Here is a 24,197-nt window from a genome sequence, read left to right on the forward strand (position 1 = left end):
AGGTCTGTAACAGTTTGGGTCTAGAGGCAGGGCAGGGTAGGATGGATATAGGTCTGTAACAGTTTGGGTCTAGAGGCAGGGCAGGATGGATATAGGTCTATAACAGTTTGGGTCTAGAGGCAGGGCAGGATGGATATAGGTCTGTAACAGTTTGGGTCTAGAGGCAGGGCAGGGTAGGATGGATATAGATCTGTAACAGTTTGGGTCTAGAGGCAGGGCAGGGCAGGATGGATATAGGTCTGTAACAGTTTGGGTCTAGAGGCAGGGCAGGATGGATATAGGTCTGTAACAGTTTGGGTCTAGAGGCAGGGCAGGGCAGGATGGATATAGGTCTGTAACAGTTTGGGTCTAGAGGCAGGGCAGGGCAGGATGGATATAGGTCTGTAACAGTTTGGGTCTAGAGGCAGGGCAGGATGGATATAGGTCTGTAACAGTTTGGGTCTAGAGGCAGGGCAGGGCAGGATGGATATAGGTCTATAACAGTTTGGGTCTAGAGGCAGGGCAGGGCAGGATGGATATAGATCTGTAACAGTTTGGGTCTAGAGGCAGGGCAGGATGGATATAGGTCTGTAACAGTTTGGGTCTAGAGGCAGGACAGGGCAGGATGGATACAGGTCTGTAACAGTTTGGGTCTAGAGGCAGGGCAGGATGGATATAGGTCTATAACAGTTTGGGTCTAGAGGCAGGGCAGGGCAGGATGGATGTAGGTCTGTAACAGTTTGGGTCTAGAGGCAGGGCAGGGTAGGATGGATGTAGGTCTATAACAGTTTGGGTCTAGAGGCAGGGCAGGGCAGGATGGATGTAGGTCTGTAACAGTTTGGGTCTAGAGGCAGAGCAGGATGGATATAGGTCTGTAACAGTTTGGGTCTAGAGGCAGGGCAGGATGGATATAGGTCTGTAACAGTTTGGGTCTAGAGGCAGGATGGATATAGATCTGTAACAGTTTGGGTCTAGAGACAGGATGGATATAGGTCTGTAACAGTTTGGGTCTAGAGGCAGGGCAGGATGGATATAGGTCTGTAACAGTTTGGGTCTAGAGGCAGGGCAGGATGGATATAGGTCTGTAACAGTTTGGGTCTAGAGGCAGGGCAGGATGGATATAGGTCTGTAACAGTTTGGGTCTAGAGGCAGGGCAGGATGGATACAGGTCTGTAACAGTTTGGGTCTAGAGGCAGGGCAGGATGGATATAGGTCTGTAACAGTTTGGGTCTAGAGGCAGGGCAGGATGGATATAGGTCTGTAACAGTTTGGGTCTAGAGGCAGGGCAGGATGGATATAGGTCTGTAACAGTTTGGGTCTAGAGGCAGGGCAGGATGGATATAGGTCTGTAACAGTTTGGGTCTAGAGGCAGGGCAGGATGGATATAGGTCTGTAACAGTTTGGGTCTAGAGGCAGGATGGATATAGATCTGTAACAGTTTGGGTCTAGAGGCAGGATGGATATAGGTCTGTAACAGTTTGGGTCTAGAGGCAGAGCAGGATGGATATAGGTCTGTAACAGTTTGGGTCTAGAGGCAGGGCAGGATGGATATAGGTCTATAACAGTTTGGGTCTAGAGGCAGGGCAGGATGGATATAGGTCTATAACAGTTTGGGTCTAGAGGCAGGGCAGGGCAGGATGGATGTAGGTCTGTAACAGTTTGGGTCTAGAGGCAGGGCAGGGTAGGATGGATGTAGGTCTATAACAGTTTGGGTCTAGAGGCAGGGCAGGGCAGGATGGATGTAGGTCTGTAACAGTTTGGGTCTAGAGGCAGAGCAGGATGGATATAGGTCTGTAACAGTTTGGGTCTAGAGGCAGGGCAGGATGGATATAGGTCTGTAACAGTTTGGGTCTAGAGGCAGGATGGATATAGATCTGTAACAGTTTGGGTCTAGAGGCAGGATGGATATAGGTCTGTAACAGTTTGGGTCTAGAGGCAGAGCAGGATGGATATAGGTCTGTAACAGTTTGGGTCTAGAGGCAGAGCAGGATGGATATAGGTCTGTAACAGTTTGGGTCTAGAGGCAGGGCAGGATGGATATAGGTCTGTAGCAGTTTGGGTCTAGAGGCAGGGCAGGATGGATATAGGTCTGTAACAGTTAGGGTCTAGAGGCAGGGCAGGATGGATATAGGTCTGTAACAGTTTGGGTCTAGAGGCAGGGCAGGGCAGGATGGATATAGGTCTGTAACAGTTTGGGTCTAGAGGCAGGGCAGGATGGATATAGGTCTGTAACAGTTTGGGTCTAGAGGCAGAGCAGGATGGATATAGGTCTGTAACAGTTTGGGTCTAGAGGCAGGGCAGGATGGATATAGATCTGTAACAGTTTGGGTCTAGAGGCAGGATGGATATAGGTCTGTAACAGTTTGGGTCTAGAGGCAGGGCAGGATGGATATAGATCTGTAACAGTTTGGGTCTAGAGGCAGGACAGGGCAGGATGGATATAGATCTGTAACAGTTTGGGTCTAGAGGCAGGGCAGGATGGATATAGGTCTGTAACAGTTTGGGTCTAGAGGCAGGGCAGGGTAGGATGGATATAGGTCTGTAACAGTTTGGGTCTAGAGGCAGGGCAGGATGGATATAGGTCTATAACAGTTTGGGTCTAGAGGCAGGGCAGGATGGATATAGGTCTGTAACAGTTTGGGTCTAGAGGCAGGGCAGGGTAGGATGGATATAGATCTGTAACAGTTTGGGTCTAGAGGCAGGGCAGGGCAGGATGGATATAGGTCTGTAACAGTTTGGGTCTAGAGGCAGGGCAGGATGGATATAGGTCTGTAACAGTTTGGGTCTAGAGGCAGGGCAGGGCAGGATGGATATAGGTCTGTAACAGTTTGGGTCTAGAGGCAGGGCAGGGCAGGATGGATATAGGTCTGTAACAGTTTGGGTCTAGAGGCAGGGCAGGATGGATATAGGTCTGTAACAGTTTGGGTCTAGAGGCAGGGCAGGGCAGGATGGATATAGGTCTATAACAGTTTGGGTCTAGAGGCAGGGCAGGGCAGGATGGATATAGATCTGTAACAGTTTGGGTCTAGAGGCAGGGCAGGATGGATATAGGTCTGTAACAGTTTGGGTCTAGAGGCAGGACAGGGCAGGATGGATACAGGTCTGTAACAGTTTGGGTCTAGAGGCAGGGCAGGATGGATATAGGTCTATAACAGTTTGGGTCTAGAGGCAGGGCAGGGCAGGATGGATGTAGGTCTGTAACAGTTTGGGTCTAGAGGCAGGGCAGGGTAGGATGGATGTAGGTCTATAACAGTTTGGGTCTAGAGGCAGGGCAGGGCAGGATGGATGTAGGTCTGTAACAGTTTGGGTCTAGAGGCAGAGCAGGATGGATATAGGTCTGTAACAGTTTGGGTCTAGAGGCAGGGCAGGATGGATATAGGTCTGTAACAGTTTGGGTCTAGAGGCAGGATGGATATAGATCTGTAACAGTTTGGGTCTAGAGACAGGATGGATATAGGTCTGTAACAGTTTGGGTCTAGAGGCAGGGCAGGATGGATATAGGTCTGTAACAGTTTGGGTCTAGAGGCAGGGCAGGATGGATATAGGTCTGTAACAGTTTGGGTCTAGAGGCAGGGCAGGATGGATATAGGTCTGTAACAGTTTGGGTCTAGAGGCAGGGCAGGATGGATACAGGTCTGTAACAGTTTGGGTCTAGAGGCAGGGCAGGATGGATATAGGTCTGTAACAGTTTGGGTCTAGAGGCAGGGCAGGATGGATATAGGTCTGTAACAGTTTGGGTCTAGAGGCAGGGCAGGATGGATATAGGTCTGTAACAGTTTGGGTCTAGAGGCAGGGCAGGATGGATATAGGTCTGTAACAGTTTGGGTCTAGAGGCAGGGCAGGATGGATATAGGTCTGTAACAGTTTGGGTCTAGAGGCAGGATGGATATAGATCTGTAACAGTTTGGGTCTAGAGGCAGGATGGATATAGGTCTGTAACAGTTTGGGTCTAGAGGCAGAGCAGGATGGATATAGGTCTGTAACAGTTTGGGTCTAGAGGCAGGGCAGGATGGATATAGGTCTATAACAGTTTGGGTCTAGAGGCAGGGCAGGATGGATACAGGTCTATAACAGTTTGGGTCTAGAGGCAGGGCAGGGCAGGATGGATGTAGGTCTGTAACAGTTTGGGTCTAGAGGCAGGGCAGGGTAGGATGGATAGGTCTATAACAGTTTGGGTCTAGAGGCAGGGCAGGGCAGGATGGATGTAGGTCTGTAACAGTTTGGGTCTAGAGGCAGAGCAGGATGGATATAGGTCTGTAACAGTTTGGGTCTAGAGGCAGGGCAGGATGGATATAGGTCTGTAACAGTTTGGGTCTAGAGGCAGGATGGATATAGATCTGTAACAGTTTGGGTCTAGAGGCAGGATGGATATAGGTCTGTAACAGTTTGGGTCTAGAGGCAGAGCAGGATGGATATAGGTCTGTAACAGTTTGGGTCTAGAGGCAGAGCAGGATGGATATAGGTCTGTAACAGTTTGGGTCTAGAGGCAGGGCAGGATGGATATAGGTCTATAACAGTTTGGGTCTAGAGGCAGGGCAGGATGGATATAGGTCTATAACAGTTTGGGTCTAGAGGCAGGGCAGGATGGATGTAGGTCTGTAACAGTTTGGGTCTAGAGGCAGGGCAGGGTAGGATGGATGTAGGTCTATAACAGTTTGGGTCTAGAGGCAGGGCAGGATGGATGTAGGTCTGTAACAGTTTGGGTCTAGAGGCAGAGCAGGATGGATATAGGTCTGTAACAGTTTGGGTCTAGAGGCAGGGCAGGATGGATATAGGTCTGTAACAGTTTGGGTCTAGAGGCAGGGCAGGATGGATATAGGTCTGTAACAGTTTGGGTCTAGAGGCAGGGCAGGATGGATATAGGTCTGTAGCAGTTTGGGTCTAGAGGCAGGGCAGGATGGATATAGGTCTGTAACAGTTAGGGTCTAGAGGCAGGGCAGGATGGATATAGGTCTGTAACAGTTTGGGTCTAGAGGCAGGGCAGGGCAGGATGGATATAGGTCTGTAACAGTTTGGGTCTAGAGGCAGGGCAGGAGGATGGATATAGGTCTGTAACAGTTTGGGTCTAGAGGCAGAGCAGGATGGATATAGGTCTGTAACAGTTTGGGTCTAGAGGCAGGGCAGGATGGATATAGATCTGTAACAGTTTGGGTCTAGAGGCAGGATGGATATAGGTCTGTAACAGTTTGGGTCTAGAGGCAGGGCAGGATGGATATAGATCTGTAACAGTTTGGGTCTAGAGGCAGGACAGGGCAGGATGGATATAGATCTGTAACAGTTTGGGTCTAGAGGCAGGGCAGGATGGATATAGGTCTGTAACAGTTTGGGTCTAGAGGCAGGGCAGGGTAGGATGGATATAGGTCTGTAACAGTTTGGGTCTAGAGGCAGGGCAGGATGGATATAGATCTGTAACAGTTTGGGTCTAGAGGCAGGGCAGGATGGATATAGGTCTGTAACAGTTTGGGTCTAGAGGCAGGGTAGGATGGATATAGGTCTGTAGCAGTTTGGGTCTAGAGGCAGGGCAGGATGGATATAGGTCTATAACAGTTTGGGTCTAGAGACAGGGCAGGATGGATATAGGTCTGTAACAGTTTGGGTCTAGAGGCAGGGCAGGATGGATATAGGTCTGTAACAGTTTGGGTCTAGAGGCAGGGCAGGATGGATATAGGTCTGTAACAGTTTGGGTCTAGAGGCAGGGCAGGATGGATATAGGTCTGTAACAGTTTGGGTCTAGAGGCAGGGCAGGGCAGGATGGATATAGGTCTGTAACAGTTTGGGTCTAGAGGCAGGGCAGGATGGATATAGGTCTGTAACAGTTTGGGTCTAGAGGCAGGGCAGGATGGATATAGGTCTGTAACAGTTTGGGTCTAGAGGCAGGGCAGGGCAGGATGGATATAGGTCTGTAACAGTTTGGGTCTAGAGGCAGGGCAGGATGGATATAGGTCTGTAACAGTTTGGGTCTAGAGGCAGGGCAGGGCAGGATGGATATAGGTCTATAACAGTTTGGGTCTAGAGGCAGGGCAGGATGGATATAGGTCTGTAACAGTTTGGGTCTAGAGGCAGGGCAGGGTAGGATGGATATAGATCTGTAACAGTTTGGGTCTAGAGGCAGGGCAGGGCAGGATGGATATAGGTCTGTAACAGTTTGGGTCTAGAGGCAGGGCAGGATGGATATAGGTCTGTAACAGTTTGGGTCTAGAGGCAGGGCAGGATGGATATAGGTCTGTAGCAGTTTGGGTCTAGAGGCAGGGCAGGATGGATATAGGTCTGTAACAGTTAGGGTCTAGAGGCAGGGCAGGATGGATATAGGTCTGTAACAGTTTGGGTCTAGAGGCAGGGCAGGGCAGGGCAGGATGGATATAGGTCTGTAACAGTTTGGGTCTAGAGGCAGGGCAGGATGGATATAGGTCTGTAACAGTTTGGGTCTAGAGGCAGGGCAGGATGGATATAGGTCTGTAACAGTTTGGGTCTAGAGGCAGGGCAGGATGGATATAGGTCTGTAACAGTTTGGGTCTAGAGGCAGGGCAGGATGGATATAGGTCTGTAGCAGTTTGGGTCTAGAGGCAGGGCAGGATGGATATAGGTCTGTAACAGTTAGGGTCTAGAGGCAGGGCAGGATGGATATAGGTCTGTAACAGTTTGGGTCTAGAGGCAGGGCAGGGCAGGATGGATATAGGTCTGTAACAGTTTGGGTCTAGAGGCAGGGCAGGATGGATATAGGTCTGTAACAGTTTGGGTCTAGAGGCAGAGCAGGATGGATATAGGTCTGTAACAGTTTGGGTCTAGAGGCAGAGCAGGATGGATATAGGTCTGTAACAGTTTGGGTCTAGAGGCAGGGCAGGATGGATATAGATCTGTAACAGTTTGGGTCTAGAGGCAGGATGGATATAGGTCTGTAACAGTTTGGGTCTAGAGGCAGGGCAGGATGGATATAGATCTGTAACAGTTTGGGTCTAGAGGCAGGACAGGGCAGGATGGATATAGATCTGTAACAGTTTGGGTCTAGAGGCAGGGCAGGGCAGGATGGATATAGGTCTGTAATAGTTTGGGTCTAGAGGCAGGGCAGGGTAGGATGGATATAGGTCTGTAACAGTTTGGGTCTAGAGGCAGGGCAGGATGGATATAGATCTGTAACAGTTTGGGTCTAGAGGCAGGGCAGGATGGATATAGGTCTGTAACAGTTTGGGTCTAGAGGCAGGGCAGGGTAGGATGGATATAGGTCTGTAGCAGTTTGGGTCAGAGGCAGGGCAGGATGGATATAGGTCTATAACAGTTTGGGTCTAGAGACAGGGCAGGATGGATATAGGTCTGTAACAGTTTGGGTCTAGAGGCAGGGCAGGATGGATATAGGTCTGTAACAGTTTGGGTCTAGAGGCAGGGCAGGATGGATATAGGTCTGTAACAGTTTGGGTCTAGAGGCAGGGCAGGATGGATATAGGTCTGTAACAGTTTGGGTCTAGAGGCAGGGCAGGGCAGGATGGATATAGGTCTGTAACAGTTTGGGTCTAGAGGCAGGGCAGGATGGATATAGGTCTGTAACAGTTTGGGTCTAGAGGCAGGGCAGGATGGATATAGGTCTGTAACAGTTTGGGTCTAGAGGCAGGGCAGGGCAGGATGGATATAGGTCTGTAACAGTTTGGGTCTAGAGGCAGGGCAGGATGGATATAGGTCTGTAACAGTTTGGGTCTAGAGGCAGGGCAGGATGGATATAGGTCTATAACAGTTTGGGTCTAGAGGCAGGGCAGGATGGATATAGGTCTGTAACAGTTTGGGTCTAGAGGCAGGGCAGGGTAGGATGGATATAGATCTGTAACAGTTTGGGTCTAGAGGCAGGGCAGGGCAGGATGGATATAGGTCTGTAACAGTTTGGGTCTAGAGGCAGGGCAGGATGGATATAGGTCTGTAACAGTTTGGGTCTAGAGGCAGGGCAGGGCAGGATGGATATAGGTCTGTAACAGTTTGGGTCTAGAGGCAGGGCAGGGCAGGATGGATATAGGTCTGTAACAGTTTGGGTCTAGAGGCAGGGCAGGGCAGGATGGATATAGGTCTGTAACAGTTTGGGTCTAGAGGCAGGGCAGGATGGATATAGGTCTATAACAGTTTGGGTCTAGAGGCAGGGCAGGGCAGGATGGATATAGATCTGTAACAGTTTGGGTCTAGAGGCAGGACAGGATGGTTATAGGTCTGTAACAGTTTGGGTCTAGAGGCAGGGCAGGATGGATATAGGTCTATAACAGTTTGGGTCTAGAGGCAGGGCAGGGCAGGATGGATATAGATCTGTAACAGTTTGGGTCTAGAGGCAGGGCAGGATGGATATAGGTCTGTAACAGTTTGGGTCTAGAGGCAGGACAGGGCAGGATGGATACAGGTCTATAACAGTTTGGGTCTAGAGGCAGGGCAGGGTAGGATGGATATAGATCTGTAACAGTTTGGGTCTAGAGGCAGGGCAGGATGGATATAGGTCTGTAACAGTTTGGGTCTAGAGGCAGGGCAGGATGGATATAGGTCTGTAACAGTTTGGGTCTAGAGGCAGGGCAGGATGGATATAGGTCTGTAACAGATAGGGTCTAGAGGCAGGGCAGGATGGTTATAGGTCTATAACAGTTTGGGTCTAGAGGCAGGGCAGGATGGATATAGGTCTGTAACAGTTTGGGTCTAGAGGCAGGGCAGGATGGATATAGGTCTGTAACAGTTTGGGTCTAGAGGCAGGGCAGGATGGATATAGGTCTGTAACAGTTTGGGTCTAGAGGCAGGGCAGGATGGATATAGGTCTGTAACAGTTTGGGTCTAGAGGCAGGGCAGGATGGATATAGGTCTGTAACAGTTTGGGTCTAGAGGCAGGGCAGGGCAGGATGGATATAGGTCTGTAACAGTTTGGGTCTAGAGGCAGGGCAGGGCAGGATGGATATAGGTCTATAACAGTTTGGGTCTAGAGGCAGGGCAGGATGGATATAGGTCTGTAACAGTTTGGGTCTAGAGGCAGGGCAGGGTAGGATGGATATAGATCTGTAACAGTTTGGGTCTAGAGGCAGGGCAGGATGGATATAGGTCTGTAACAGTTTGGGTCTAGAGGCAGGGCAGGATGGATATAGGTCTGTAACAGTTTGGGTCTAGAGGCAGGGCAGGGCAGGATGGATATAGGTCTGTAACAGTTTGGGTCTAGAGGCAGGGCAGGATGGATATAGGTCTATAACAGTTTGGGTCTAGAGGCAGGGCAGGGCAGGATGGATATAGATCTGTAACAGTTTGGGTCTAGAGGCAGGACAGGATGGTTATAGGTCTGTAACAGTTTGGGTCTAGAGGCAGGGCAGGATGGATATAGGTCTGTAACAGTTTGGGTCTAGAGGCAGGGCAGGATGGATATAGGTCTATAGCAGTTTGGGTCTAGAGGCAGGGCAGGGCAGGATGGATATAGATCTGTAACAGTTTGGGTCTAGAGGCAGGACAGGGCAGGATGGATACAGGTCTATAACAGTTTGGGTCTAGAGGCAGGGCAGGGTAGGATGGATATAGATCTGTAACAGTTTGGGTCTAGAGGCAGGGCAGGATGGATATAGGTCTGTAACAGTTTGGGTCTAGAGGCAGGGCAGGATGGATATAGGTCTGTAACAGTTTGGGTCTAGAGGCAGGGCAGGATGGATATAGGTCTGTAACAGATAGGGTCTAGAGGCAGGGCAGGATGGATATAGGTCTGTAACAGTTTGGGTCTAGAGGCAGGGCAGGATGGATATAGGTCTGTAACAGTTTGGGTCTAGAGGCAGGGCAGGATGGTTATAGGTCTAACAGTTTGGGTCTAGAGGCAGGACAGGGCAGGATGGATATAGGTCTGTAGCAGTTTGGGTCTAGAGGCAGGGTAGGGCAGGATGGATATAGGTCTGTAACAGTTTGGGTCTAGAGGCAGGGCAGGGTAGGATGGATATAGGTCTGTAGCAGTTTGGGTCTAGAGGCAGGGCAGGGCAGGATGGATATAGGTCTGTAACAGTTTGGGTCTAGAGGCAGGGCAGGGTAGGATGGATATAGGTCTGTAACAGTTTGGGTCTAGAGGCAGGGCAGGATGGTTATAGGTCTGTAGCAGTTTGGGTCTAGAGGCAGGGCAGGGCAGGATGGATATAGGTCTGTAGCAGTTTGGGTCTAGAGGCAGGGCAGGATGGATATAGGTCTGTAACAGTTTGGGTCTAGAGGCAGGGCAGGATGGATATAGGTCTGTAACAGTTTGGGTCTAGAGGCAGGGCAGGATGGTTATAGGTCTGTAACAGTTTGGGTCTAGAGGCAGGACAGGGCAGGATGGATACAGGTCTGTAGCAGTTTGGGTCTAGAGGCAGGGCAGGGCAGGATGGATATAGGTCTGTAACAGTTTGGGTCTAGAGGCAGGGCAGGGTAGGATGGATATGGGTCTGTAACAGTTTGGGTCTAGAGGCAGGATGGATATGGGTCTGTAACAGTTTGGGTCTAGAGGCAGGACAGGGCAGGATAGATATAGGTCTGTAACAGTTTGGGTCTAGAGGCAGGGCAGGATGGGTTTAGGTCTGTAACAGTATGGGTCTAGAGGCAGGGCAGGATGGGTATAGGTCTGTAACAGTTTGGGTCTAGAGGCAGGACAGGATGGATATAGGTCTAACAGTTTGGGTCTAAAGGCAGGGTAGGATGGATATAGGTCTGTAACAGTTTGGGTCTAGAGGCAGGGCAGGATGGATATAGGTCTGGAACAGTTTGGGTCTAGAGGCAGGACAGGATGGATATAGGTCTGTAACAGTTTGGGTCTAGAGGCAGGGCAGGATGGATATAGTCCCTCCTGTCTCAGCCTCCAGTATTTATGCTGCATTAGTTTATGTGTCGGGGGGCTAGGGTCAGTTTGTTATATCTGGAGTACTTCTCCTGTCCTATTCGGTGTCCTGTGTGAATCTAAGTGTGCGTTCTCTAATTCTCTCCTTCTCTCTTTCTTTCTCTCTCTCGGAGGACCTGAGCCCTAGGACCATGCCCCAGGACTACCTGACATGATGACTCCTTGCTGTCCCCAGTCCACCTGGCCATGCTGCTGCTCCAGTTTCAACTGGCCTGGGCCCTAGGACCATGTCCCAGGACTACCTGACATGATGACTCCTTGCTGTCCCCAGTCCACCTGGCCATGCTGCTGCTCCAGTTTCAACTGTTCTGCCTTACTATTATTCAACCATGCTGGTCATTTATGAACATTTGAACATCTTGGCCACGTTCTGTTATAATCTCCACCCGGCACAGCCAGAAGAGGACTGGCCACCCCACATATGCTCTCTCTAATTCTCTCTTTCTTTCTCTCTCTCGGAGGACCTGAGCCCTAGGACCGTGCCCCAGGACTACCTGACATGATGACTCCTTGCTGTCCCCAGTCCACCTGACTGTGCTGCTGCTCCAGTTTCAACTGTTCTGCCTTATTATTATTCGACCATGCTGGTCATTTATGAACATTTGAACATCTTGGTCATGTTCTGTTATAATCTCTACCCGGCACAGCCAGAAGAGGACTGGCCACCCCACATAGCCTGGTTTCTTCCTAGGTTTTGGCCTTTCTAGGGAGTTTTTCCTAGCCACCGTGCTTTTACACCTGCATTGTTTGCTGTTTGGGGTTTTAGGCTGGGTTTCTGTACAGCACTTTGAGATATCAGCTGATGTACGAAGGGCTATATAAATAAATTTGATTTGATATAGGTCTGGAACAGTTTGGGTCTAGAGGCAGGACAGGATGGATATAGGTCTGTAACAGTTTGGGTCTAGAGGCAGGGCAGGATGGTTATAGGTCTGTAACAGTTTGGGTCTAGAGGCAGGGCAGGATAGATATAGGTCTGTAACAGATAGGGTCTAGAGGCAGGGCAGGATGGATATAGGTCTGTAACAGTTTGGGTCTAGAGTGTCTCCCCCTTTGAAGAGGGGTATAACCGCGGCAGCTTCCCAATCTTTAGGGATCTCAGACGATACGAAAGAGATGTTGAACAGACTAGCGGCGGATCATTTTAGAAAGTGTCCAGACGAGTGCATGGCCATTAAGGCCTCAAGATGAGCAAATATTAAATCAGAGGACGCAACAGGTCAGCACAAACTGTCAGTTGGCTTTTCATAGCTGAGTATTCAGATGCGGGAGGGAGATGGTCGAAAACAGCAGGTCAAGGACAAGGCAGCACAACTGGTGAACAGGTCCAGGACAAGGCAGCACATCTGGTGAACAGGTCCAGGACAAGGCAGCCCATCTGGTGAACAGGTCCAGGACAAGGCAGCCCATCTGGTGAACAGGTCCAGGACAAGGCAGCCCATTTGGTGAACAGGTCCAGGACAAGGCAGCACATCTGGTGAACAGGTCCAGGACAAGGCAGCCCATCTGGTGAACAGGTCCAGGACAAGGTAGCCCATCTGGTGAACAGGTCCAGGACAAGGCAGCCCATTTGGTGAACAGGTCCAGGACAAGGCAGCACATCTGGTGAACAGGTCCAGGACAAGGCAGCACATCTGGTGAACAGGTCATTAAAACAGCAGGTCCAGGGACAAGGCAGCACATCTGGTGAACAGGTCCAGGGACAAGGCAGCACATCTGGTGAACAGGTCCAGGTCAAGGCAGCACATCTGGTGAACAGGTCTAGGACAAGGCAGCACAACTGGTGAACAGGTCCAGGTCAAGGCAGCACATCTGGTGAACAGGTCCAGGACAAGGCAGCACAACTGGTGAACAGGTCCAGGACAAGGCAGCACATCTGGTGAACAGGTCATTAAAACAGCAGGTCCAGGACAAGGCAGCACATCTGGTGAACAGGTCCGGGTTCAAGAGCCAGAAACTGGTTCAGCAAATATAAAAGGTACTCCTTAAATATAAAGTTGACCTTTGACACAAATTAAAACGTGTCAGTTTCATGGGAGGTTGGAGCAACAACGTTCAGCTACGTCAGACATTGGCTCCCATCTAGATAGTGCCTTTTAGATGAACCAAGGTAGATTTTATTCACAAATCTCATCGACTTCTGAAACCCCAAACCTGGTCTGTTGGTTCCGTTTCACAGAGAGATCCTGGAAGTCTCACGATGTTGAGCCTCTGAGAAACTCTCTGGTCTGAAGCTGTAAAACCAGCACGTATTCAGTCTGCCTTTTCGATAACTGCTGTGTAAATAAAGATGATGAAATACATTTTTTTGAATGTTTTTTTTTATTGAATGTGAAGAGTTGACAACAGTGCTACAGATTTCCAAAGAGGTGGTCAAATAAGACTAAACAAATGTCATCAAAAACACGAACAGGGAATGTGTACATCCTCTGCACTGAGAAGGCCAGGTCAAGGCAACATAGTGGAAATTGACTTTGGCCTAAAGAGCAGATGAGGCTAACTACAGGCAGTGTTTCTGAACCCACACTGGGCCCTCTGGTAATTAGTTAATGTGATCACGGCCCGTATTCTTAACTCGTCTCAGAGCTGATCTAGGATCAGGTCGTCCCTGTAATCATTATGATCTAAAAGGAAAAACGACTCCGAGACCTGTTATCAATACCGCCCAGTTCTCTGACCCTACGAGACCTGTTATCAATACCGCCCAGTTCTCTGACCCTACGAGACCAGTTATCAATACCGCCCAGTTATCTGACCCTACGAGACCTGTAATCAATACCGCCCAGTTATCAATACCGACCAGTTATCAATACCGACCAGTTATCAATACCGACCAGTTATCAATACCGCCCAGTTATCTGACCCTACGAGACCTGTTATCAATACCGCCCAGTTATCTGACCCTACGAGACCTGTTATCAATACCGCCCAGTTCTCTGACCCTACGAGACCTGTTATCAATACCGCCCAGTTATCTGACCCTACGAGACCTGTTATCAATACCGCCCAGTTATCTGACCCTACGAGACCTGTTATCAATACCGCCCAGTTATCTGACCCTACGAGACCAGTTATCAATACCGCCCAGTTATCTGACCCTACGAGACCAGTTATCAATACCGCCCAGTTATCTGACCCTACGAGACCTGTAATCAATACCGCCCAGTTATCAATACCGCCCAGTTATCAATACCGACCAGTTATCAATACCGACCAGTTATCAATACCGACCAGTTATCAATACCGACCAGTTATCAATACCGCCCAGTTATCTGACCCTACGAGACCTGTTATCAATACCGCCCAGTTATCTGACCCTACGAGACCTGTTATCAATACCGCCCAGTTGTCTGACCCAGTAAGGCCCAGTTCTCCTCACTCTACTTCTTTCTCCAGGAAGTCAGTCAGCGTGCTGGTCTCCACAGCAACCAGCAGGTACTCCACTCCATCAGCACCCTGAGGGATCATGGGAAAAATTTGTCAATTTCAGGTTGAAGCTGTGTGTGTGCGCGCCCGTGCGTGTGTGCGTGAGTGTACCTTGCGTGTGCGGATGAGTTTGTGGTCTCTGAACTCTGTGAGCTGGGTACGCAGGGTGAGGTCAGAGTTCACCAGGAAGGCTTCTCGACAACGCTGGTAGAAGTCCTGGAATGACAAGCCTACACACACACACACACACACACACTTTATAACAATCACTGTGAAGGGTTGGAGGGGTAGTGGGTGTGTGTACCTGTGTAGGAGGGGTAGTGGGTGGGTACCTGTGTAGGAGGGGTAGTGGGTGTGTACCTGTGTAGGAGGGGTAGTGGGTGGGTGTGTACCTGTGTAGGAGGGGTAGTGGGTGTGTGTGTACCTGTGTAGGAGGGGTAGTGGGTGGGTGTGTACCTGTGTAGGAGGGGTAGTGGGTGTGTGTGTACCTGTGTAGGAGGGGTAGTGGGTGTGTACCTGTGTAGGAGGGGTAGTGGGTGGGTACCTGTGTAGGAGGGTAGTGGGTGTGTACCTGTGTAGGAGGGGTAGTGGGTGGGTGGTACCTGTGTAGGAGGGGTAGTGGGGTGTGTACCTGTGTAGGAGGGGTAGTGGGTGGGTGTGTACCTGTGTAGGAGGGGTAGTGGGTGTGTGTGTACCTGTGTAGGAGGGGTAGTGGGTGTGTACCTGTGTAGGAGGGGTAGTGGGTGTGTGTACCTGTGTAGGAGGGGTAGTGTGTGTGTACCTGTGTAGGAGGGGTAGTGGGTGTGTACCTGTGTAGGAGGGGTAGTGTGTGTGTACCTGTGTAGGAGGGGTAGTGGGTGTGTGTACCTGTGTAGGAGGGGTAGTGTGTGTGTGTACCTGTGTAGGAGGGGTAGTGTGGTGTGTACCTGTGTAGGAGGGGGTAGTGGGTGTGTGTACCTGTGTAGGAGGGGTAGTGTGTGTGTGTACCTGTGTAGGAGGGGTAGTGGGTGTGTACCTGTGTAGGAGGGGTAGTGGTGTGTGTACCTGTGTAGGAGGGGTAGTGGGTGTGTACCTGTGTAGGAGGGGTAGTGGGGTGTACCTGTGTAGGAGGGTAGTGGGTGTGTGTACCTGTGTAGGAGGGGTAGTGGTGTGTGTACCTGTGTAGGAGGGGTAGGAGGGGTACCTGTGTAGGAGGGGTGTGTGTACCTGTGTAGGAGGGGTAGTGTGTGTGTACCTGTGTAGGAGGGGTAGTGGTGTGTGTACCTGTGTAGGAGGGGTAGTGGGTGTGTGTACCTGTGTAGGAGGGGTAGTGGTGTGTGTACCTGTGTAGGAGGGGTAGTGGGTGTGTGTACCTGTGTAGGAGGGGTAGTGTGTGTGTGTACCTGTGTAGGAGGGGTAGTGTGGTGTGTGTACCTGTGTAGGAGGGGTAGTGGGTGTGTGTACCTGTGTAGGAGGGGTAGTGTGTGTGTGTGTACCTGTGTAGGAGGGGTAGTGGGAGGGGTAGTGGGTGTGTGTACCTGTGTAGGAGGGGTAGTGGGTGTGTGTGTACCTGTGTAGGAGGGGTAGTGGGTGTGTGTGTACCTGTGTAGGAGGGGTAGTGGGTGTGTACCTGTGTAGGAGGGGTAGTGGGTGTGTACCTGTGTAGGAGGGGTAGTGGGGGGTGTGTACCTGTGTAGGAGGGTAGTGGGTGTGTACCTGTGTAGGAGGGGTAGTGGGTGTGTACCTGTGTAGGAGGGGTAGTGGGTGTGTACCTGTTGTAGGAGGGGTAGTGGGTGTGTACCTGTGTAGGAGGGGTAGTGGGTGGGAGGGGTAGGAGGGGGTGTGTACCTGTGTAGGAGGGGTAGTGGGTGTGTGTGTACCTGTTGTAGGAGGGGTAGTGGGTGTGTGTGTACCTGTGTAGGAGGGGTAGTGGGTGTGTACCTGTGTAGGAGGGGTAGTGGGTGTGTACCTGTGTAGGAGGGGTAGTGGGTGTGTGTGTGTATGAAGGGTTGTAGGAGGGGTAGTGGGTGTGTACCTGTGTAGGAGGGGTAGTGGGTGTGTACCTGTGTAGGAGGGGTAGTGTGTGTGTGTACCCTGTGTAGGAGGGGTAGTGTGTGTGTACCTGTGTAGGAGGGGGGGAGTAGTGGTGTGTGTACCTGTGTAGGAGGGGTAGTGGGTGTGTACCTGTGTAGGAGGGGTAGGGTGGGTGTGTACCTGTGTAGGAGGGGTAGTGGGTGTGTACCTGTGTAGGAGGGGTAGTGGGTGTGTACCTGTGTAGGAGGGGTAGTGGGTGTGTGTGTGTATGAAGGGTTGTAGGAGGGGTAGTGGGTGTGTACCTGTGTAGGAGGGGTAGTGGGTGTGTACCTGTGTAGGAGGGGTAGTGGGTGTGTACCTGTGTAGGAGGGGTAGTGGGTGTGTACCTGTGTAGGAGGGGTAGTGGGTGTGTACCTGTGTAGGAGGGGTAGTGGGTGTGTACCTGTGTAGGAGGGGTAGTGGGTGTGTACCTGTGTAGGAGGGGTAGTGGGTGTGTACCTGTGTAGGAGGGGTAGTGGGTGTGTACCTGTGTAGGAGGGGTAGTGGGTGGGTGTGTACCTGTGTAGGAGGGGTAGTGTGTGTGTACCTGTGTAGGAGGGGTAGTGGGTGGGTGTGTACCTGTGTAGGAGGGGTAGTGGGTGTGTACCTGTGTAGGAGGGGTAGTGGGTGTGTGTGTGTGTATGAAGGGTTGTAGGAGGGGTAGTGGGTGTGTACCTGTGTAGGAGGGGTAGTGGGTGTGTACCTGTGTAGGAGGGGTAGTGGGTGGGTGTGTACCTGTGTAGGAGGGGTAGTGGGTGGGTGTGTACCTGTGTAGGAGGGGTAGTGGGTGTGTACCTGTGTAGGAGGGGTAGTGGGTGGGTGTGTACCTGTGTAGGAGGGGTAGTGGGTGTGTACCTGTGTAGGAGGGGTAGTGGGTGTGTACCTGTGTGTGTAGGAGGGGTAGTGTGTGTGTAGGTAGGAGGGGTAGTGGGTGTGTACCTGTGTAGGAGGGGTAGTGGGTGTGTACCTGTGTAGGAGGGGTAGTGTGTGTGTACCTGTGTATGAAGGGTTGTAGGAGGGGTAGTGTGTGTGTGTGTGTGTACTTGTGTATGAAGGGGTAGTGGGTGTGTGTGTGTACTTGTGTATGAAGGGGTAGTGGGTGTGTGTGTGTACTTGTGTATGAAGGGTTGTAGGAGGTGGGTGTGTGTGTGTGGTGTGTGTGTGTGTGTGTGTACCTGTGTATGAAGGGTTGTAGGAGGGGTAGTGTGTGTGTGTGTGTGTGTGTGTGTACCTGTGTATGAAGGGTTGTAGGAGGGGTAGTGTGTGTGTGTGTACCTGTGTATGAAGGGTTGTAGGAGGGGTAGTGTGTGTGTGTGTGTGTGTACCTGTGTATGAAGGGTTGTAGGAGGGGTAGTGTGTGTGTGTGTGTGTGTACCTGTGTATGAAGGGTTGTCTTTGTTCTCCAGTTGAAACTCCACCAGCAGTTTAAAGATGCCCCTGTAGACCAATCACACACCACCATTACACAACCAAATCAAACCTTCTCCAAACAGGTGTGCACCTGGCGTTAGCCGTAGCGTGTGTACCTGGCGTTAGCCGTAGCGTGTGTACCTGGCGTTAGCCGTAGTGTGTGTACCTGGCGTTAGCCGTAGCGTGTGTACCTGGCGTTAGCCGTAAGGCGTTAGCCGTAGCGTGTGTACCTGGCGTTAGCTGTAAGGCGTTAGCCGTAGCGTGTGTACCTGGCGTTAGCCGTAGCGTGTGTACCTGGCGTTAGCTGTAAGGCGTTAGCCGTAGTGTGTGTACCTGGCGTTAGCTGTAGTGTGTGTACCTGGCGTTAGCTGTAAGGCGTTAGCCGTAGTGTGTGTACCTGGCGTTAGCCGTAAGGCGTTAGCCGTAGCGTGCGTACCTGGCGTTAGCCGTAAGGCTGCGCAGGACGTGTGTCAGGGAGGAGAGGGCGAGGGCTCCAGTCTGTTGAACTAGTAGAGAGTTCTCATAGGACGTCTCCTCCACATAACGCTGGAAACACACGCACTCCCACCACAACCAGTTAAACTGACTCAGTTTACACTGGTCCCACACTGCAGGGAGAGACACACCTTCATCAACATCTGTGGTAAGACCAAGTAATACAGGACGAATAGACTGTACCGTACCGAGTAATACAGGACGAATAGACTGTACCGTACCGAGTAATACAGGACGAATAGACTGTACCGTACCGAGTAATACAGGACGAATAGACTGTACCGTACCGAGTAATACAGGACGAATAGACTGCTCCGTACCGAGTAATACAGGACGAATAGACTGCTCCGTACCGAGTAATACAGGACGAATAGACACACTGTACCGTACCGAGTAATACAGGACGAATAGACAAACTGTACCGTACCGAGTAATACAGGACGAATGGACAAACTGTTCCGTACCGAGTAATACAGGACGAATAGACTGTACCGTACCGAGTAATACAGGACGAATGGACAAACTGTACCGAGTAATACAGGACGAATAGACAAACTGTTCCGTACCGAGTAATACAGGACGAATAGACTGTACCGTACCGAGTAATACAGGACGAATAGACTGTACCGTACCGAGTAATACAGGACGAATGGACAAACTGTACCGTACCGAGTAATACAGGACGAATAGACAAACTGTACCGTACCGAGGAATACAGGACGAATAGACTGTACCGTACCGAGTAATACAGGACGAATAGACAAACTCTACCGTACCGAGTAATACAGGACGAATAGACTGTACCGTACCGAGTAATACAGGACGAATAGACAAACTGTACCGTACTGAGTAATACAGGACGAATAGACAAACTGTACCGTACCGAGTAATACAGGACGAATAGACAAACTGTACCGTACCGAGTAATACAGGACGAATAGACAAACTGTACCGTACCGAGTAATACAGGACGAATAGACAAACTGTACCGTACCGAGTAATACAGGACGAATAGACAAACTGTACCGTACCGAGTAATACAGGACGAATAGACAAACTGTACCGTACCGAGGAATACAGGACGAATAGACTGTACCGAGTAATACAGGACGAATAGACTGTACCGTACCGAGTAATACAGGACGAATGGACTGTACCGTACCGAGTAATACAGGACGAATAGACTGTACCGTACCGAGTAATACAGGACGAATAGACTGTACCGTACCGAGTAATACAGGACGAATAGACTGTACCGTACCGAGTAATACAGGACGAATGGACAAACTGTACCGTACCGAGTAATACAGGACGAATGGACAAACTGTACCGTACCGAGGAATACAGGACGAATGGACAAACTGTACCGTACCGAGTAATACAGGACGAATAGACTGTACCGTACCGAGTAATACAGGACGAATAGACTGTACCGTACCGAGTAATACACGACGAATAGACTGTACCGTACCGAGTAATACAGGACGAATAGACTGTACCGTACCGAGTAATACAGGACGAATGGACAAACTGTACCGTACCGAGTAATACAGGACGAATAGACTGTACCGTACCGAGTAATACAGGACAAATAGACTGTACCGTACCGAGGAATACAGGACGAATAGACTGTACCGTACCGAGTAATACAGGACGAATAGACAAACTGTACCGAGTAATACAGGACGAATGGACAAACTGTACCGAGTAATACAGGACGAATAGACAAACTGTTCCGTACCGAGTAATACAGGACGAATAGACTGTACCGTACCGAGTAATACAGGACGAATAGACTGTACCGTACCGAGTAATACAGGACGAATAGAGACTAATACCGTAATACAGGACGAATACCACCGAGAGACGAATAATACAGGACAAATAGACAAACAGGACGAATAGACAAACTGTACCGTACCGAGTAATACAGGACGAATAGACAAACTGTACCGACGAATGGACCGAGTAATACAGGACGAATAGACAAACTGTACCGTACCGAGTAATACAGGACGAATAGACAAACCGAGTAATACAGGACGAATAGCAATACTGAATAGACTGTACCGTACCGAGAATAATACAGGACGAATAGACAAACTGTACCGTACCGAGTAATACAGGACGAATAGACAAACTGTACCGTGCCGAGTAATACAGGACAAATAGACTGTAACGCATCGAGTAACAATAGGACGAAAGACAAACTGTACCATACCGAGGAATACAGGACGAATAGACTGTACCGACCGAGTAATACAGGACGAATAGACTGTACCGTACCGAGTAATACAGGACAAACGAATGGAATAGACCGTACCGAGTAATACAGGACGAATAGACAAACTGTACCGCACCGAGTAATACAGGACGAATAGACAGACTGTACCGTACCGAGTAATACAGGACGAATAGACTGTACCGCACCGAGTAATACAGGACTGAATAGACAACTGACTGTACCATACCGAGTAATACAGGACGAATGGACAAACTGTACAGGACGAATGGACAAACCGTGCATCGAGTAATACAGGACGAATAGACAAACTGTACCGTACCGAGTAATACAGGACGAATAGACAAACTGTACCGACCGAGTAATACAGGACGAATAGACTGTACCGTGCCGAGTAATACAGGACGACGATAGACTGTACCGTACCGAGTAATACAGGACGAATAGACTGTACCGTACCGAGTAATACAGGACGAATGGACAAACTGTACCGTACCGAGTAATACAGGACGAATAGACTGTACCGTACCGAGTAATACAGGACAAATAGACTGTACCGTACCGAGGAATACAGGACGAATAGACTGTACCGTACCGAGTAATACAGGACGAATAGACAAACTGTACCGAGTAATACAGGACGAATGGACAAACTGTACCGAGTAATACAGGACGAATAGACAAACTGTTCCGTACCGAGTAATACAGGACGAATAGACTGTACCGTACCGAGTAATACAGGACGAATAGACTGTACCGTACCGAGTAATACAGGACGAATAGACTGTACCGTACCAAGTAATACAGGACGAATAGACTGTACCGTACCGAGTAATACAGGACGAATAGACAAACTGTACCGAGTAATACAGGACGAATAGACAAACTGTACCGTACCGAGTAATACAGGACGAATAGACAAACTGTACCGTACCGAGTAATACAGGACGAATAGACAAACTGTACCGAGTAATACAGGACGAATAGACAAACTGTACCGTACCGAGGAATACAGGACGAATAGACTGTACCGTACCGAGTAATACAGGACGAATAGACTGTACCGTACCGAGTAATACAGGACGAATGGACTGTACCGTACCGAGTAATACAGGACGAATAGACTGTACCGTACCGAGTAATACAGGACGAATAGACTGTACCGTACCGAGTAATACAGGACGAATAGACTGTACCGTACCGAGTAATACAGGACGAATAGACTGTACCGTACCGAGTAATACAGGACGAATGGACAAACTGTTCCGTACCGAGTAATACAGGACGAATAGACTGTACCGTACCGAGTAATACAGGACGAATAGACAAACTGTACCGAGTAATACAGGACAAATGGACAAACTGTACCGAGTAATACAGGACGAATAGACAAACTGTTCCGTACCGAGTAATACAGGACGAATAGACTGTACCGTACCGAGTAATACAGGACGAATAGACTGTACCGTACCGAGTAATACAGGACGAATAGACTGTACCGTACCGAGGAATACAGGACGAATAGACAAACTGTACCGTACCGAGTAATACAGGACGAATAGACAAACTGTACCGTACCGAGTAATACAGGACGAATAGACAAACTGTTCCGTACCGAGGAATACAGGACGAATAGACTGTACCGTACCGAGGAATACAGGACAAATAGACTGTACCGTACCGAGGAATACAGGACAAATAGACTGTAACGTACCGAGTAATACAGGACGAATAGACAAACTGTACCATACCGAGGAATACAGGACGAATAGACTGTACCGTACCGAGTAATACAGGACGAATAGACTGTACCGTACCGAGTAATACAGGACGAATGGACTGTACCGTACCGAGTAATACAGGACGAATAGACTGTACCGTACCGAGTAATACAGGACGAATAGACTGTACCGTACCGAGTAATACAGGACGAATGGACAAACTGTTCCGTACCGAGTAATACAGGACGAATGGACAAACTGTTCCGTACCGAGTAATACAGGACGAATAGACTGTACCGTACCGAGTAATACAGGACGAATAGACAAACTGTACCGTACCGAGTAATACAGGACGAATAGACAAACTGTACCGTACCGAGTAATACAGGACGAATAGACAAACTGTACCGTACCGAGTAATACAGGACAAATAGACAAACTGTACCGTACCGAGTAATACAGGACGAAGACTGTTCCGTACCGAGTAATACAGGACGAATAGACTGTTCCGTACCGAGTAATACAGGACGAATAGACTGTTCCGTACCGAGTAATACAGGACGAATAGACTGTTCCGTACCGAATAATACAGGACGAATAGACTGTACCGTACCGAGTAATACAGGACGAATGGACAAACTGTACCGTACCGAGTAATACAGGACGAATAGACTGTTCCGTACAGAGTAATACAGGACGAATAGACTGTTCCGTACCGAGTAATACAGGACGAATAGACTGTTCCGTACCGAGTAATACAGGACGAATAGACTGTACCGTACCGAGGAATACAGGACGAATAGACTGTACCGTACCGAGTAATACAGGACGAATGGACTGTACCGTACCGAGTAATACAGGACGAATGGACTGTACCGTACCGAGGAATACAGGACGAATAGACTGTACCGTACCGAGTAATACAGGACGAATAGACTGTACCGTACCGAGTAATACAGGACGAATAGACTGTACCGTACCGAGTAATACAGGACGAATAGACAAACTGTACCGTACCGAGTAATACAGGACGAATAGACAAACTGTTCCGTACCGAGTAATACAGGACGAATAGACAAACTGTTCCGTACCGAGGAATACAGGACGAATAGACTGTACCGTACCGAGGAATACAGGACAAATAATAGACTGTACCGTACCGAGGAATACAGGACAAATAGACTGTACCGTACCGAGGAATACAGGACAAATAGACTGTACCGTACCGAGGAATACAGGACAAATAGACTGTACCGTACCGAGGAATACAGGACAAATAGACTGTACCGTACTGAGTAATACAGGACGAATAGACTGTACCGTACCGAGTAATACAGGACGAATAGACTGTACCGTACCAAGTAATACAGGACGAATGGACAAACTGTAATACAGGACGAATGGACAAACTGTTCCGTACCGGTAATACAGGACGACTAGACTGTACCGTACCGAGTAATACAGGACGAATAGACAAACTGTTCCGTACCGAGTAATACAGGACGAATAGACAAACTGTTCCGTACCGAGTAATACAGGACGAATGGACAAACTGTTCCGTACCGAGTAATACAGGACGAATAGACTGTACCGTACCGAGTAATACAGGACGAATAGACTGTACCGTACCGAGTAATACAGGACGAATAGACTGTACCGTACCGAGTAATACAGGACGAATAGACTGTACCGTACCGAGTAATACAGGACGAATAGACAAACTGTACCGTACCGAGTAATACAGGACGAATAGACAAACTGTACCGTACCGAGTAATACAGGACGAATAGACAAACTGTTCCGTACCGAGTAATACAGGACGAATAGACAAACTGTACCGTACCGAGTAATACAGGACGAATAGACAAACTGTTCCGTACCGAGGAATACAGGACGAATAGACTGTACCGTACCGAGGAATACAGGACAAATAGACTGTACCGTACCGAGGAATACAGGACAAATAGACTGTACCGTACCGAGTAATACAGGACGAATAGACAAACTGTACCGTACCGAGGAATACAGG

At 49.5% G+C, this 24,197-nt stretch overlaps 1 protein-coding gene across 1 annotated transcript in view; it reads right to left on the bottom strand.

The window, feature by feature from the left end:
• Positions 1–14,067: 14,067 nt before the first annotated feature.
• Positions 14,068–24,197, bottom strand: part of orc2 (origin recognition complex, subunit 2) — a 37,706-nt gene continuing 27,576 nt past the window's right edge. Inside the window, exons 13-16 of the mRNA XM_065013857.1 lie at positions 18,147–18,318; positions 17,676–17,737; positions 14,360–14,478; positions 14,068–14,278 (exon numbers count right to left, since the gene is read on the bottom strand). Coding sequence (XP_064869929.1) covers positions 14,198–14,278; positions 14,360–14,478; positions 17,676–17,737; positions 18,147–18,318 — 434 coding nt within the window. The 3' untranslated portion in view covers positions 14,068–14,197. The remainder of the gene's footprint in view (positions 14,279–14,359; positions 14,479–17,675; positions 17,738–18,146; positions 18,319–24,197) is intronic.

Source organism: Oncorhynchus nerka, linkage group LG9b (assembly GCF_034236695.1).
Source record: "Oncorhynchus nerka isolate Pitt River linkage group LG9b, Oner_Uvic_2.0, whole genome shotgun sequence".
NCBI lineage: Eukaryota > Metazoa > Chordata > Actinopteri > Salmoniformes > Salmonidae > Oncorhynchus > Oncorhynchus nerka.